Source organism: Liolophura sinensis, chromosome 9 (genome assembly GCF_032854445.1).
Source record: "Liolophura sinensis isolate JHLJ2023 chromosome 9, CUHK_Ljap_v2, whole genome shotgun sequence".
In the NCBI taxonomy this organism is placed as follows: domain Eukaryota; kingdom Metazoa; phylum Mollusca; class Polyplacophora; order Chitonida; family Chitonidae; genus Liolophura; species Liolophura sinensis.
In genome coordinates this window covers 25,729,999-25,744,344 of record NC_088303.1, presented here as the reverse complement: position 1 = coordinate 25,744,344, position 14,346 = coordinate 25,729,999, and the positions used below count along the sequence as shown (strand labels likewise).

The window sequence follows — 14,346 nt, the reverse complement described above, 5'->3', positions numbered from 1 at the left end:
ATAATCTTTGTGGGTAGTGTCCGCAGCCATTGTGTTTTCATTCCCTCTTGGGAAATACGACATTTACACGTTCTGGCATGGTGTATTGATCAATAATTCCACCTGGCGTTGTTATCCGGAATTTAAAGTCATGTTACCAGCGAAATAATTTAAGACAGATAAATATACAAAAATATTAGGTTTCTCACATTCTTTCTCCATGCAGTGGTCATGTAATAAAAAGACCTGTACATATCAGGAGTACACTAGAATATTGTTGACCATTAGTTTTAACTCATCCCAAATGGTAAATTCTGTTGACTTTTATGTCCCCTCCCCTCCCCAGAAATCTTGGATTCAAACAACTTTTTAAACCTCAAGTGTCCATTTTTGTTCTTCTAAAGTTTTGCTAAAGTTGATACGTTTTCCTCTCAGCAATTATTTGGTCGAAATGTACAGACCTTTTGTTTATTTATTTATTTATTTATTTAATTGGTGTCTTACGCCGTAGTCGAGAATATTTCACTAAAACGACGGCGGTCAGCATTATGTTGGGAGGACAGCGCACGGAGAACGGGGAAAACCTACATCCATCCGTAGGTTGCTGACACACGAGAACTTTTATATTGCATGATATCCCATTTATATAGTACATATACCATTTGCGTGCGCCTTATAAATACTGTGCTTCTGGCGTATAATGTTTTCATCTTTACATTTTAGTGTTTTACTCAACTCACATGCTCGACCGCTTAAAACCATTTTTTACCTTTATGTATTCATATTCAGCACCTTTACCCCATAACCCTGCAATTTGGCACTTTATGCCCGGTGTGATTGATGTAGAATAAATAAAATTAAAAAATATATGCCGATTACTTCGATGGAGGCTTCATTAATTTCCATGGGGCCTCATCGTGACAGTATATCAAGTCTGAATTTAGTGCTGAAGAGTTAACGATTTAATGATTTGTAGGCGTTAATGATCTTTTCAGGCGTGTAAATTTTACAGGCATGGACATCGCCGTTGCATCGCCAAACTGTCCACCTACACTTTCAGTTATAATCTTCGAATCAGCGGCCCTATAGAGGAGACCCGGGTAAGTTGGGCCAAGTTGTAAGATGAGCCACCTACTTTAAAAAGCATGAGGATGTGCAACGTAAAACAAATGCACCATATATATTGTCAAAAACATGTGCCGACCTATTTCACTTAGTTTTTATTAAACCAATCCTTGTAAAAGTTGTGCTGAGAAATTTGAATTTCTGTAATGCTCTTCGTGGTATTTTCTTTTCAGTTATTGCTTACCTGTCATTTTGACAAGAATGAAAACTCCAGTGTAGTCTGACATTGAAAGAACCAAGCAGAAATGCCTGCAGTTTACTAAATATAACAATACTGAATAAAACTTTGATAGATAAAGGATACTTGCTTTTTTATGTGACGTCTGAACTTACCCCACGCTATGGATCAATTAACTCACCCTATTCACGGAGTAAGTTGATCCACAAAGCCAACATTTTTTAAAAATATTTTTGATCTGATACAAAACCATTCAAGTTTTTAAGATATAATGTCGTATACATGCATAGATAAATGCCACTTCAATCAGCATAATTTGTATTTGATCAGTTGGAATATTGTGTATTTCTGATTACAATTTGTAAAAAGTGGCTCATCCTATACATCGGTCTCTCGTAATCTACATACCAGGAATCTCCCATTGTTCCTGTGCGGCCAGCACTGTCTTCAGCTGGTAAAACAAATCATATCATATTCTATGTGTACGTGATGACTTAAAATACTGTGAACATAATCCCTCAGTTGTGCGATTAGTATAAATTATCTCGGGGGAATTTGGAGCACTATTTAACTATATTAAACATGCGGCATGGACCCAAATTGGTTTTTGTAGCGGTGAAAAAAAAGCACATCCTGTGAATACATCTATTATATCGTATATGTCTGACGCGTTAGCTGTATACAACCATGAATCCTCCCATCATAATGCTGGCCGCTGTGGTATAAGTGAAATATTTTTGAGTGCAGCGTAAAACACCCATCAAATAAATAAATACAGCCATGAAAATATGCTAGCAACGGCAAAGTTACTTTTGATATACAAATGCACACGTAATACGTTTATATCTCACAACATTAGTCTGACACTCTGGTTTTCGTTAATTGCGGGCTTCAGATGTATAATCAGTGCAACAACTGTAGGTATAGTGTAAGTATACTGTGATAACAACAGCGGGCTTCTGTTATATTTTCCAGTTTCCTGCCGTTCCACACGCCTGAAGCTGTTTTCGAGGGTCAACCTTAGCTTGGACAGGAAGGATATGCGTGCTAATCCACAGCTAAAACTGGATCCTCCATTTTGCATTGTCGTGTACTTGTCCAGGGAGCAAAGACCAATCTGGTAGAGCAGTTTGTATATATCAAACTGAACTATTTCGTCTAACTGAAGCACCATTTCGGAAGCTAGTTCTATACAATGCCAGGCGCCTTGCTGGGAAGCTCTAAGAACTGGAAACAATGGTTATTTGTGACATTATGCTCATTCATAGTCCTCTCCTGTGTTTTCTTAACAGTCACTGATTTATCGGTCAACATCTCCAGTATGATGCGGACTTTGCCCAGAAAGTTTGCCACTGACGTAAGGTTTTTGTCATTTGCGATGAAAACAACAACTGTCTCTCCTACACCCGACTATTCATTCAAAGAACAGCCCGATCGCATTCCAGAGAAAGTATACCAAAGATATCTCCAAATACAGAAGAGTTACCGAGAACGATTGGCGGCCATTCGCGGACACCAGTATGGATCTTCAAAGCAATATATACAATATGGTGTGCCGGTGAGAAAACTTTCGCCGAATGTTTCACGATCAGCCAAAAAGATTTTAGTATGGACCGGCTTTTTTGATAAAAACAATTGGGTTCCGGCAAACATACAATGTGGAGACAATATTACTTGTGTGAGTACGACAGATAGACGGGAGCTACTAAATAGTGACTCTGTGATAATGCATGCTAGAAATATGCACAGTCTTCGAGACTTGCCTGGTAAGAGGTTACCTCACCAACGCTGGGTCTACTTCGTGATGGAATCTCCCTATCACACAGGGTTAAATATACGGAATTTTAATGGGATCTTCAACTGGACGGCAACTTACCGGAGAGATTCCGACATAAACGTGCCTTATTTCCGGGTTCAGAGAAAAGAGACAAACATGACTACTATAGCTTATAAACAACTGGTAGAGGAGATCCTATCTTCCAAATCCGGTTCCCTGATAGCTTACATGAACAGTAACTGTTGGGCCAAGCACACCAAGAGACTCTCATACATTCGAGAACTGAACAACTATATTCCCGTAGACACCTACGGAGGGTGCGGCAAACAACGATGTCCACGTGGGTCAATGGATTGCACGAAAAAACTGGCCCGGCACAAGTTTTACCTGTCGATGGAGAACAGCCACTGCCGGGATTACGTGACCGAGAAAGTGGCACAGCCTTTGCTTGAATGGCAAGCTGTTCCCGTTGTTATGGGAGGAGCGGATCCCGGGAACTATGAGGATCTCCTTCCTCCCGGATCCTATATCCACACCTCAGGATTTGGATCTCCCAAAGAACTAGCGGAATATTTGTTACTTCTGGACAAGTACCCAACTCTGTATGAAAAATATCACAGATGGCGGCAAAGTTGGGAAAAGGCAAACAATGGGTATATGTGTGAATATTGTCGTAAGTTACACGACATGTCATTACCTAGCCAAACGTACCGTAATTTTATAGGCTGGTACAATGAGGATACATGCAAAATATAGATTGGACTTTTAGGTATACACTAATTACAACAGTTTTTTAACATGCAAAGTCTTAAAAAAGAAGTTTTTTATTCTCAACTTTGTTTCAATTAACAGTGTGCGAGCGTATACATGAATATACATATATCTATTTTATGTTGCATTTATAAGTGGTATTTATGAAATCTTACAATGTTTTACTGATCAACTAGTGTATGTTTTATAGCGCCAGGAGGGACAAAGACGCTTCCGTTGCTGTTTGGATACAGTTGGTTTTTTACCTGCGGCAATGAGGGCCTCGGGATCAAAGCAGTGAATAAATAAAGTGAAACTTCTAGTGTAAACATTCCCCTCACCACAGCGGCCTTACAGAATAGTTAGGTCGTGTGCGCGCCTATACCACGCTGATTCCTACTGGTAATACATGTATATAGGTTGCGTTTGCCAGTGAGGATTTTTTTTTTTTGCTTTGAGGTGTTTTACACCATCCAAAAATCTGCTCGACGTCACATATAATTGATAAATTCGTTCGTTTTAAATCTCAAACGAGTGAATAAATAAATAAAACTCACGCGCTTTCTGCCTTTCTTAATGTTTTTCTTGCCTAAGCTCACCCGCTTTTCATAGGATGATTGATGCTTTGGTGTTTAGCGCCGTATTAAACAATTTTTCACTTATCTGACGGCGACCACATTTGTCGGTGGAGGACACCGGATCGCCCACTGTTTTAGATGGCCCAAATAATAGAAGAACACATCGTTTTCTTATATGTGTTATGAGCACACATACACGACAATTGTAACGTAATAAAGGAAAGAACAAATGAGTACACAGCTCTGGATCGTCTTGAGGGGAAAGAGCTGCACGAGTTTCCCCATTGATGGCGCTCTACGACGTGCATCAACTTCATCTTAAAACTTCCCCAAATGACCACAAACACACATTGATGCATATAATGGGTCGTTAGTGTTATTTAAAGGATTAGTGTCTACATTTATTATTTATTCAGAATTACCTAGCCTGTTTATTTGTTAAATTGACTGTATTGATATTGAAAAAGGTATCTTAATTTGAATAATATGGCGGTTAAAACCACTTGATATTCTTTTTTCCCGCCAACACTCGGTACTCTCCGCCGAATGAAGCCATACAAGTCCAACCATTACGAGCTGTCAGAGCTTCGCAATTTAGTCCAATGTTTTAAAAGCTGCATGACTTGAGTCACAAGATATCGCATTTCTCCACGAAATGGTTTGCTGTTTTCCATATGGCTGTTAACACAGGTTGTCAAAGAATCCTGGAGATTTGACCCTCAGGAAGGCGTGGATTTACTGCACAAGACGGAATGATTTTGTAACTACCCAAAACATCGGTATCTGCTCTCGTCATTTTACAGTCGAAAGCTATAGGAGAGGAATACGGCTGAGTTTTCACAAAAGCACCTGCGGACAGTAATTATAAAATGCCACATGTACTTGCACGCGATTATATACCTCTATAGGCATAGGCTATTCGGAATGCCGACAATGACATATACCGGTCGTCATGGAATATAGGTATGACTACAGAATCCCTCGAGGAATAGATTGATTGTGAAGTGGGACCGGGAGAAAGAATAGTAAATAAATATTATATCTTAAGCTGAACACACCAAATGTACAGTGTTACACAGGATAACAATGACAAAATGACATCGTTTTGGTATGAATTCTGTTATGTCTAAGGTTTGGCCGTATCAATACCCCCTACTGGTTATGTAACATGAGCCAGTCCGTCTCCATGGTAACAAGCAGAGATTCCGCAATCATGTAAAGAATACAGCCGTCAACTGTGTCACCAAGCAAACTGTTTTTATTTGTCTATGCACAAATAATTAAGACATTATATCTGGCGACGACATGGCTCAAGCGCTGAACATACCGGCAATTCCTCCCTTCCAAGCGGACACTGATCAGTCGTCGCTCCCCATACGATGAAAAAAATGGCGTGAGAGATTTGACCTGTACGTAAGTACAGCTGGTATCAACAAAGACAAACAGAAACGCGCGCTGTTGTTACATCTGGCAGGTAAGTCTGTTCAAGACGTTTTCTGAGGACTCAAATACACTGGTGATGACTTTGCAACCGCTTCAGAAAAGCTTGATGAATATTTCTTATCGAAGAAAAATGTGCGCTACGAACGGTACAGGTTCAAGGACGCAAATCAACAGGCAGGTGAAACGATAGCACAGTTCGTCACGCGACTCCGGTCCATTGCAATAACTTGTGAATTCCCGGACCCGGACGACGCCATCGCAGATCAAGTGATGGACAAGTGCAGATCCAACGCAGACTGTTGCGAGAATCTGATATGACATTAGATAAAATTCTTGACATTGCCCGAGCCACAGAAACATCTGAACTCCAAAGTCAGAAAATGGAAGTAAAGTGAGAGCCAGCCCCAGTCACTGTAAACAATCTCTCAAACAAGCCAGGCAAATTGATTTATTTATTTATTTGATTGGTGTTTTACATCGTACTCAAGAATATTTCACTTATACGACGGCTGCCAGCATTTTGGTGGAAGGAAACAGGGCAGCGCCCGGGGGAAATCCACGACCATCCGCAGGTTGCTGAAGACCTTCCCACGTACGGTCGGAAAGGAAGCCAGTATGAGTTGGACTTGAACTCACAGAGACCGCATTGATAAGAGGCTCCTGAGTCATTACACTGCGCTAGCGCGCTACCCAAGTGAGCCACAGACCCCTTCCCCCCCCCCCCCCCCCGCCCCAAGGCAAAATGATTTATTTATTTCATTTGATTGGTGTTTTACGCCGTACTCAAGAATATTTCACTTATACGACGGCGGCCAGCATTATGGTGGGAGGAAACCGGGCACAGCCCGGGGGAAATCCATGACCATCCGCAGGTTGCTGTCAGACCTTCCCACGTACGGCCGGAAAGGAAGCCAGCATGAGCTGGACTTGAACTCACAGCGACCGCATTGATGAGAGGCTCCTGGGTCATTACGCTGCGCTAGCCCGCTAACCAACTGAGCCACGGAGCCCCCCCACCCCCACCCCCGCAGGGAAACTGAGACACTACGGCAAAAAGCATACACCTTTTCAAAAACCCCAAAACAACCAACACAGAAATAATGATTGTAGAAATTGTGGAGGTGTTTGGCCACATAGAAATACAAGTTGTCCAGCAACTGCTAAAACATGTGGGAATTGTGGTAAACTCAACCATTTTGGTAGCGTGTGTCGTAGCTCGCAAAATCGAACCAAAAATCCTGTTAATCAAATACACGCAGAAATGAGTAACACTGATTCATCACACAGAAATAATGAAACACAAAAAATCTCACCCGGCAAGCCAAAATCAAAAATATTTGTCTATGGTTCCAAAACCTCTCGGCCTGTTATGGGTACTTTTGAGGCAAACATAGAAACATCAGAGAAAACGTGCTCAGCTGTTTTTTATGTGGTGGATCAAAATTCAGGTTCATTGTTAGCTTTTGAGACATTTACACAGCTTGAACTCCTCACAGTGGCAGACAATTTATGCCTCAATCTCTATTCGGTGATAAACGAGCAGGGTAAACTCTTCACAGAGAACAAAAATAGTTCCCCATCACAACAACCTCTGCCATTAGTTGATAAAGTCCCGACAATGAAGAAAAATAATCACGCATCAGGACAACCTCTGTCATTAGCTGACGAACTCCTATATGAATTCTCAGACACAGTTGATGGTGTAGGCAAATTAAAGGACTACCAATTCAAAATACATGTAGATCCGTCAGTTAAACCTATTACTCAACCACCACGACGCCTACCATTTCACATGAGAAAGCAGGTAGAATTAGAACTTGAAAATCTAGAAAAAGCAGACATCATAGGGAAGGTTGATGGTCCTACACCATGGGTATCGCCAGTAGTGGTGGTCCCGAAGAAGGACAAATCAAGTGTCCGTGTCGGTGCGGATATGAGACCCCCAAATACTGCTGTCCTTCGCGAACGTCATCCAACGCCCACCATGGACGAAATCATACATGATCTAAACGGAGCGACAGTATTCTCCAAACTCGACATGCGACAAGGGTATCATCAGATCGAACTACACCTGACAACATTTGCCACACAAAGGCCTGCTGCGATACAAGTGCCTGATGTCTGGTTTGCCGTCAGCGTCAGAAATTTTGCAGTACGTGATTCAATAAACACTGAGTGACAGACCTGTCAGACGACATCATCGTGTTTGGTCGAAAACAAACTGAACATGACAAGTCGCTGCAAAAAATGTGTTTTAAACAAACCCAGTCTGGAGTTCTTCAGATTTGTACTTTCCAAGCAAAGAATATCCCTAGATCCGGCAAAAGTGGACGCAGTGAAAAACGCTCCAATTCCAAAGGATGAATCAGCTGTGCGAAGCTTCCTAGGGATGACAAACTACGTGTCGCGCTTCATTCACGGCTACGCGACAATAACGGTGGGCTGACAAGACAGAATGTGAAATTTGACTGGACTGAGAAACGCCAAGACGCCTTCGATCGTCTAAAATCCTCACTGTCATATACGTCAGTGGTGTCGTACTTTGATCCAAACAGCACAATCTAGGTTGACGCCAGCCCGGTCGGTGTTGCTGCGATCCTTACAGCAGATGGACGGAAACGGACAACACCGCGTCATCTGCTATGAAGGTCGGTCGCTCTCGGACGTGGAGCGCCGATATTCCCAAACGGAACGAGAGGCTCTGGCCATAGTTTGGGCCTGCGATAAATTTCATCTACATGTGTTTGGACCGTCATTCACTGTGATAACTGACCACAAGCCGTTGATGTTCAACAAGCCGCGCTTCCAGTGCCCAGCCCGCATCAAGAGTTGGCAGCTTCGTTTACAACCATACCACATGAAAGTTGTTTACTAACCAGGGGCAAACAACCCTGCAGATTTCCTGTCTCAACAGCCGACAGTTTCTTTCTCCGACAGAAACAAGGCCGATGAATATGTCAATTTCATCGCCAGAGTGCTGTGCCGAAGTCACTTACTTAGACTGATATTCAAAATGCAACTAAACAGGACGAGGTTATGACAAAGCTCGCGGCAGCTCTTTCATCTGGAAAATTGGACAAGCAGGCCTACAGCAGTTCTACAAAAGCAGAAATGAACTGAGTGTGACACCGTCTGGTGACATTCTTCTTCGCGGATCGCGTATCATCATTCTACAAGCGCTCAGATCACACATTCTTAAACTTGCCCATGAAGGACATCATGGCATCGTGAAAACAAAGCGGTTGCTGTGCGAAAAAGTGTGGTACCCAGGTATCGACGAGGACACAGAGACTTTAATTAGTCAGTGTATTCCATGTCAAGCAAACGGACAATCTCCAAAACCAGAGCCACTGAATATGACAAAAATGCCTGAAAAGCTCTGAAGTCATGTTAGTGCCGATTTTTGTGGGCCTTTCCCAAACGGTGACCACCTCCTGGTTGGCATCGATGATTATTCCCGTTACCCGGAAGTTGAGGTTGTGAAATCGACATCATCCGCCCATGTGATTCCCAAATTTGACAGAACTTTCTCCACACACGGCAGTGTTGACGTACTTAAAACTGACTACTTAAAGCCGCCATTCATTGATAACGAGTTCACGAAATTTGTGGAAATACAAGGATTCAAACACAGAAAAACACAGAAAGTCCTTACTGGCCCAGAGCAAACGGCGAGTGAGAACGCTTCATGCGGACCTTAGAAAAAAGCTGTTTGACCCTCTTTCATTGAAAAGGGAAGTGGAAGAGAGATCTCAACCAGTTTCTGCTGAATTATCGAGCAACACCACATTCAACCACAGCTGTGTCTCCGGCCGAGCTGCTCTTTTTCGCGGCCAATCAAGACCAAACTACCAGAACCTGTAAGCTCTTCGTGCAACGAGAAACATCAATCTGCAAAACAAAGTGATGCACAAGCCAAGCTGAAAATGAAAGCTCGTTCCGACGGAAATCTGGTGCCCGTGTCTCCAACCTTTAACTAGGAGATACCGTCCTGCTAGTAGCCAAACTTGAAAACAAACTGTCAACTAAATTTGACAAACGCCCATTCAAAGTGGTCTCCACAAAAGGACCGATGGTAATCGTTCAAGGTTCTAACGGTGCACAGCACGCACGGAATTGTTCTCATGTGAAGAAAATCCCGAGAGTCAACCTACCTGAAGTGCAAGTCAACGATCGGAACGATGATCTGAACATTCCATCAGAACCGAACCAGCAGGACATTCCTAGACGCTTCCCATCGAGAAATCGCGTCCGGCCCGTGTATCTGTCTGACCACGTGTGATATGTTGGATTGTGAACTTTCTTAGCAAAATTTATTTTTTTTTTACGATCCACATCGACATGTGAAAATTATTTGCATCGAGTTAAATGCGTGGGATCAGTTCATTTGAACTTTTCAAATATTTTAATTATTGAGTTTTATGCTGACAGTTTCAGTGTGAACTGTTTTGATCAATTGCGTTTGTTTTGACTGTTCGCGAAATTAAATTAATTGTATTAAGTTATTTTAAAGGGAGCTATCAACGCACTGAATTCTTTAATGGGCAGAGAATTCACTATTCCGGACTGTAAGGTCATGGTTTTTAATTTCAAAGTTCCAAAAGATTTCGTAAATTTTACAATAGTTCAACGAGGGAATTGGGATTAATCAGTTATTCAAAAAAAATGAGGGGATGTAATGTCTAAGTTTTAGGCCGTATCAATACCCCCTACTGGTTATGTAGCATCAGCTATTCCGTCTCCATGGTAACAAGCAGGGAGTCCCGCCATCATGTAAAGAAGCCTGAGTACAGCCGTCAAGTTTGTCACGAAACAAACTGTTTTTTATTTCTCTATGCACAAAAAATTAAGATATTATAAATTCCAAGCTTATTTAGGCCAGCTACACTTTGGTTGGCCATCTGTGACGTCACCCCGCTGAGCCGCACCACTTGTAAAGGACATCGAACTTATGGAGATCGTGAAAGGTCAGTAAATCTATTGTTTTCGGTGGATTTAAAGACATCATTACGTTTCTCAGAAGCCCTCCTGGTAACATGATGTTTAAACTCTTTTTTTAAATTTGGACCTGTAGGTAAATCTGGACATTAATCCTTTACATACACGTATCTATTTTCTGAACCGGTTTAAATACTCAGGTCCAAGCCGAAATTGTTCTCGTTCTGTCGTAATGCAAAAATATCACGCTGCCGTTTTGCTCACTAATCTTCACCCCACAGGCAGAAATGAACAACGGGCTGCGAAGCTTGGGTCAGAAGGTTCCCTATTGCTAAAGACGTATTAGTACTTGCGAACTTAGCAGTCTAACGAAACCCTTGTCTGCAACAAGCCTGTCAGGGGGGATTACTCACTGACCGTGTTACTGTTGCGCGTGGGGTACGGTACTGGCTTTGTGTTGAAAATTGGTGGCTGCTGAGTAAAGAAGAAAGGAAGATCCCATAATGTTTTAAGATGAATGAATGAATGAATTAATGAACATTATTGCAGAAGGCCACTTGTCTCAAGGGCATATATTATAATATAATTTCCGTAGATCGACGGCGGACGGGTTGCTTGTTACAGAATTCATGTTCATTTGAAATACAAACATTGAACATTGTTTGTTGAAATAGAATCTACCGGTCATATTTAACACGATTGTGCGAATAGAAGGCTTTGAATATATAAATAGAGGATATACAATGATCGATCCATTATATCAGTTTTATTAAACGAGTGGTGTAATTTTTATTTGTTCGCGAACCTTTGGCGAGGAACCAAAGAAAATTGCATCACGAGTTTACTAAATTTGATATAATAGGTCACGAATTGCATATCCTGTTTATCCAATGGTTTATTTTGAATGGATTTAGGTGGTTGATAGAGAGGTCACGTCTGTTTGTGTTGACAAGTATGAAAAATGAGATGCGCACTGATATCGATATATGTGAAACGGTTGGAGCCGAGGCACACATTTCACTAAGTATAGTTTTAGAAATCATTGAGGAAACGTAACACAGTCCATTAGTCTGCTATGTAAGACGACGAGCTTTGATTGCCCCCCGAAAATATCAGCATTCATAACCACTCATTTATCGAAACATTTGGCTCCAAATTTGTGACCTACAAAAAACATGTGCCGACCTTATTTCACTTAGTTTTTATTAAACCAATCTTTGTAAAGTTGTGCTGAGTAATTTAATTTTTCTGTAATGCCCTTCGTGGTATTTTTCTTTTCAATATTGCTTATCTGTCATTTTGACGAGAATGAAAACTCCAGTGTACGTCTGACATTGAAAGAACCAAGCAGAAATACCTGCAGTTTACTAAATATAACAATACTGAAATAAAACTTTGATAGATAAAGGATACTTGCTTTTGTATGTGACGACTGAACTTACCCCACGCTATGGATCAATTAACTCACCCTATTCACGGAGTAAGTTGATCCACAAAGCCAACATATTTTTTTATATTTTTGATCTGATACAAAACTATTCAAGTTTTTAAGATATAATGTCGTATGCATGCATAGATAAATGCACTTCAATCAGCATAATTTGTATTTGATCAGTTGGAATATTGTATAATTCTGATTACAATTTGTAAAAAAGTGGCTCATTTTATACATCGGTCTCCCGTAATCTACATACCAAGGAATCTCCCATTGTTCCTGTGCGGCCAGCACTGTCTTCAGCTGGTAAAACAAATCATACCATATTCTGTGTGTATGTGATGACTTAAAATACCGTGAACATAATCCCTCAGTTTTGCGCATAGTATAAATTATCTCGGGGGAATTTGGAGCACTATTTAACTATATTAAACATGCTGCATGGACCCAAATTGGTTTTTGTAGCGGTGAAAAAAACACATCCTGTGAATACATCTACTATATCGTATATGTCTCTGACACGTTAGCTGTATACAACCATGAATCGTCCCATCATAATGCTGGCCGCTGTGGTATAAGTGAAATATTCTTGAGTACGGCGTAAAACACCCATCAAATAAATAAATAAATACAGCCATGAAAATATACTGGCAACGGAAAAGTTAATTTTGATATACAAATGCACACGTAATACGTATATATCTCACAACATTAGTCTGACACTCTGGTTTTCGTTAATTGCAGGTTTCCGATGTATAATCAGTGCAAAAACTGTAGGTATAGTGTAAGTATACTGTTAACACCGTCTCATTTCTGAGCGGAAATCTAATGTAAGCGAACTTTGCCGTGACAGTATCACTGCTTGTCTTGTTACCACGTGCAAGCAGTTTGCTATAACCCTCGTTTCTCGCGATCACTCAGAGCCGGAGCGTAAGAATTACGAACCGGACTGGCACGGGACGACAATTCGAATTAGGGCCAAGTCTAGCGCGCGGGGGCGTAATAATTACTCCCGTGCGTAGTGTACAGCGCGAGACATTAGCATCCACGCAAAGAATATATTGAACGGATTAAACTACTATCGGTGTAGGCTACTCCTCATCCATCCGTTGAATTCGTAATATATTACCTCGATTTACGCTAGCAGGAGAGATTGATGTGGATGGCATGGTGCGCAATGATATTTTCCAGTACAACTATATCGGACCGGTTCCGAGCGAATGACCTTTTCTCAAGACACCTTGAATTCACCGTAAAACTAGACAAAAAGGCCGCGAATGACAGGTACATGTGTTTCCAAAGACTGCAAGGAAAAATATTTAACATGGCATTGTTCGTTACAATCAAACCCATAAGAGTAACCAGAAATCAAAGATCCATTTGTGAAAGTTTACTTTGAGGGGAGGAGTACAGCACAGAACCTATATGTTTTTCATGAAAGCAAACATAACAGATGTACATACATATATGAGACACAATAGGTCCTCATACAAAATAGTCTACATGCAGGAACGTTACCTATGTTGAAGCAACACGTGTTATATTTTTTAAAAAGTTTGAATGAACATCATGTATTTATGCAGTCGTTTCTCCTACACATGTCCGCTAAACTTATAGTTTACACGCTGAATGTAACAAATATATCTCCAAACCCTTCGATATCGACTGCAAGTTGCGTAAAATCGAATCGGCTTAAGGTCTAACGGAGGTCTAGAGATCAAATCATAGTTTGTGCAGTTTCCAGAAACACAAGAAAAGTTTTTCCTGTCAACCTCATCAAAATTTGCTGTGCAGTACAAAATTAACATCTGCTGAAGATATGTATTAATAACGTGTATATTACATCCACTATAACAATTACTATATTCCCACAGCACTAGAGAAAATTGAGAACAAACCGTATCTCATTTTGACATATCTTAAAGTGTGTTACGTTTGGGTAATAAAATGAATAATGAATATTTCAAGGTCGTGTGCTACGTCATATTACAATAACACCCTGCCACCAAGTTCACAAAATACTACACATTTCAACATATGCTAGTGGTGTGCATGGGTGAGCGTAATTCTGCGATTCATGGAGGCCATGCTTGTGTCACGTCAATGAAATGCGCCGAGGTAATATCTTATTCCCATAATATGA

At 41.0% G+C, this 14,346-nt stretch overlaps 1 protein-coding gene across 1 annotated transcript; it reads left to right on the top strand.

Moving 5' to 3' along the window:
* The first annotated feature begins 3,086 nt into the window (after positions 1-3,086).
* LOC135475744 (glycoprotein 3-alpha-L-fucosyltransferase A-like) lies at positions 3,087-6,148 on the top strand. Its single transcript, XM_064755679.1, has 2 exons — positions 3,087-3,732; positions 5,928-6,148. The coding sequence occupies exons 1-2, from the start codon at positions 3,087-3,089 to the stop codon at positions 6,146-6,148; spliced, it is 867 nt and encodes a 288-aa protein (XP_064611749.1).
* The last annotated feature ends 8,198 nt before the right edge of the window (positions 6,149-14,346 follow it).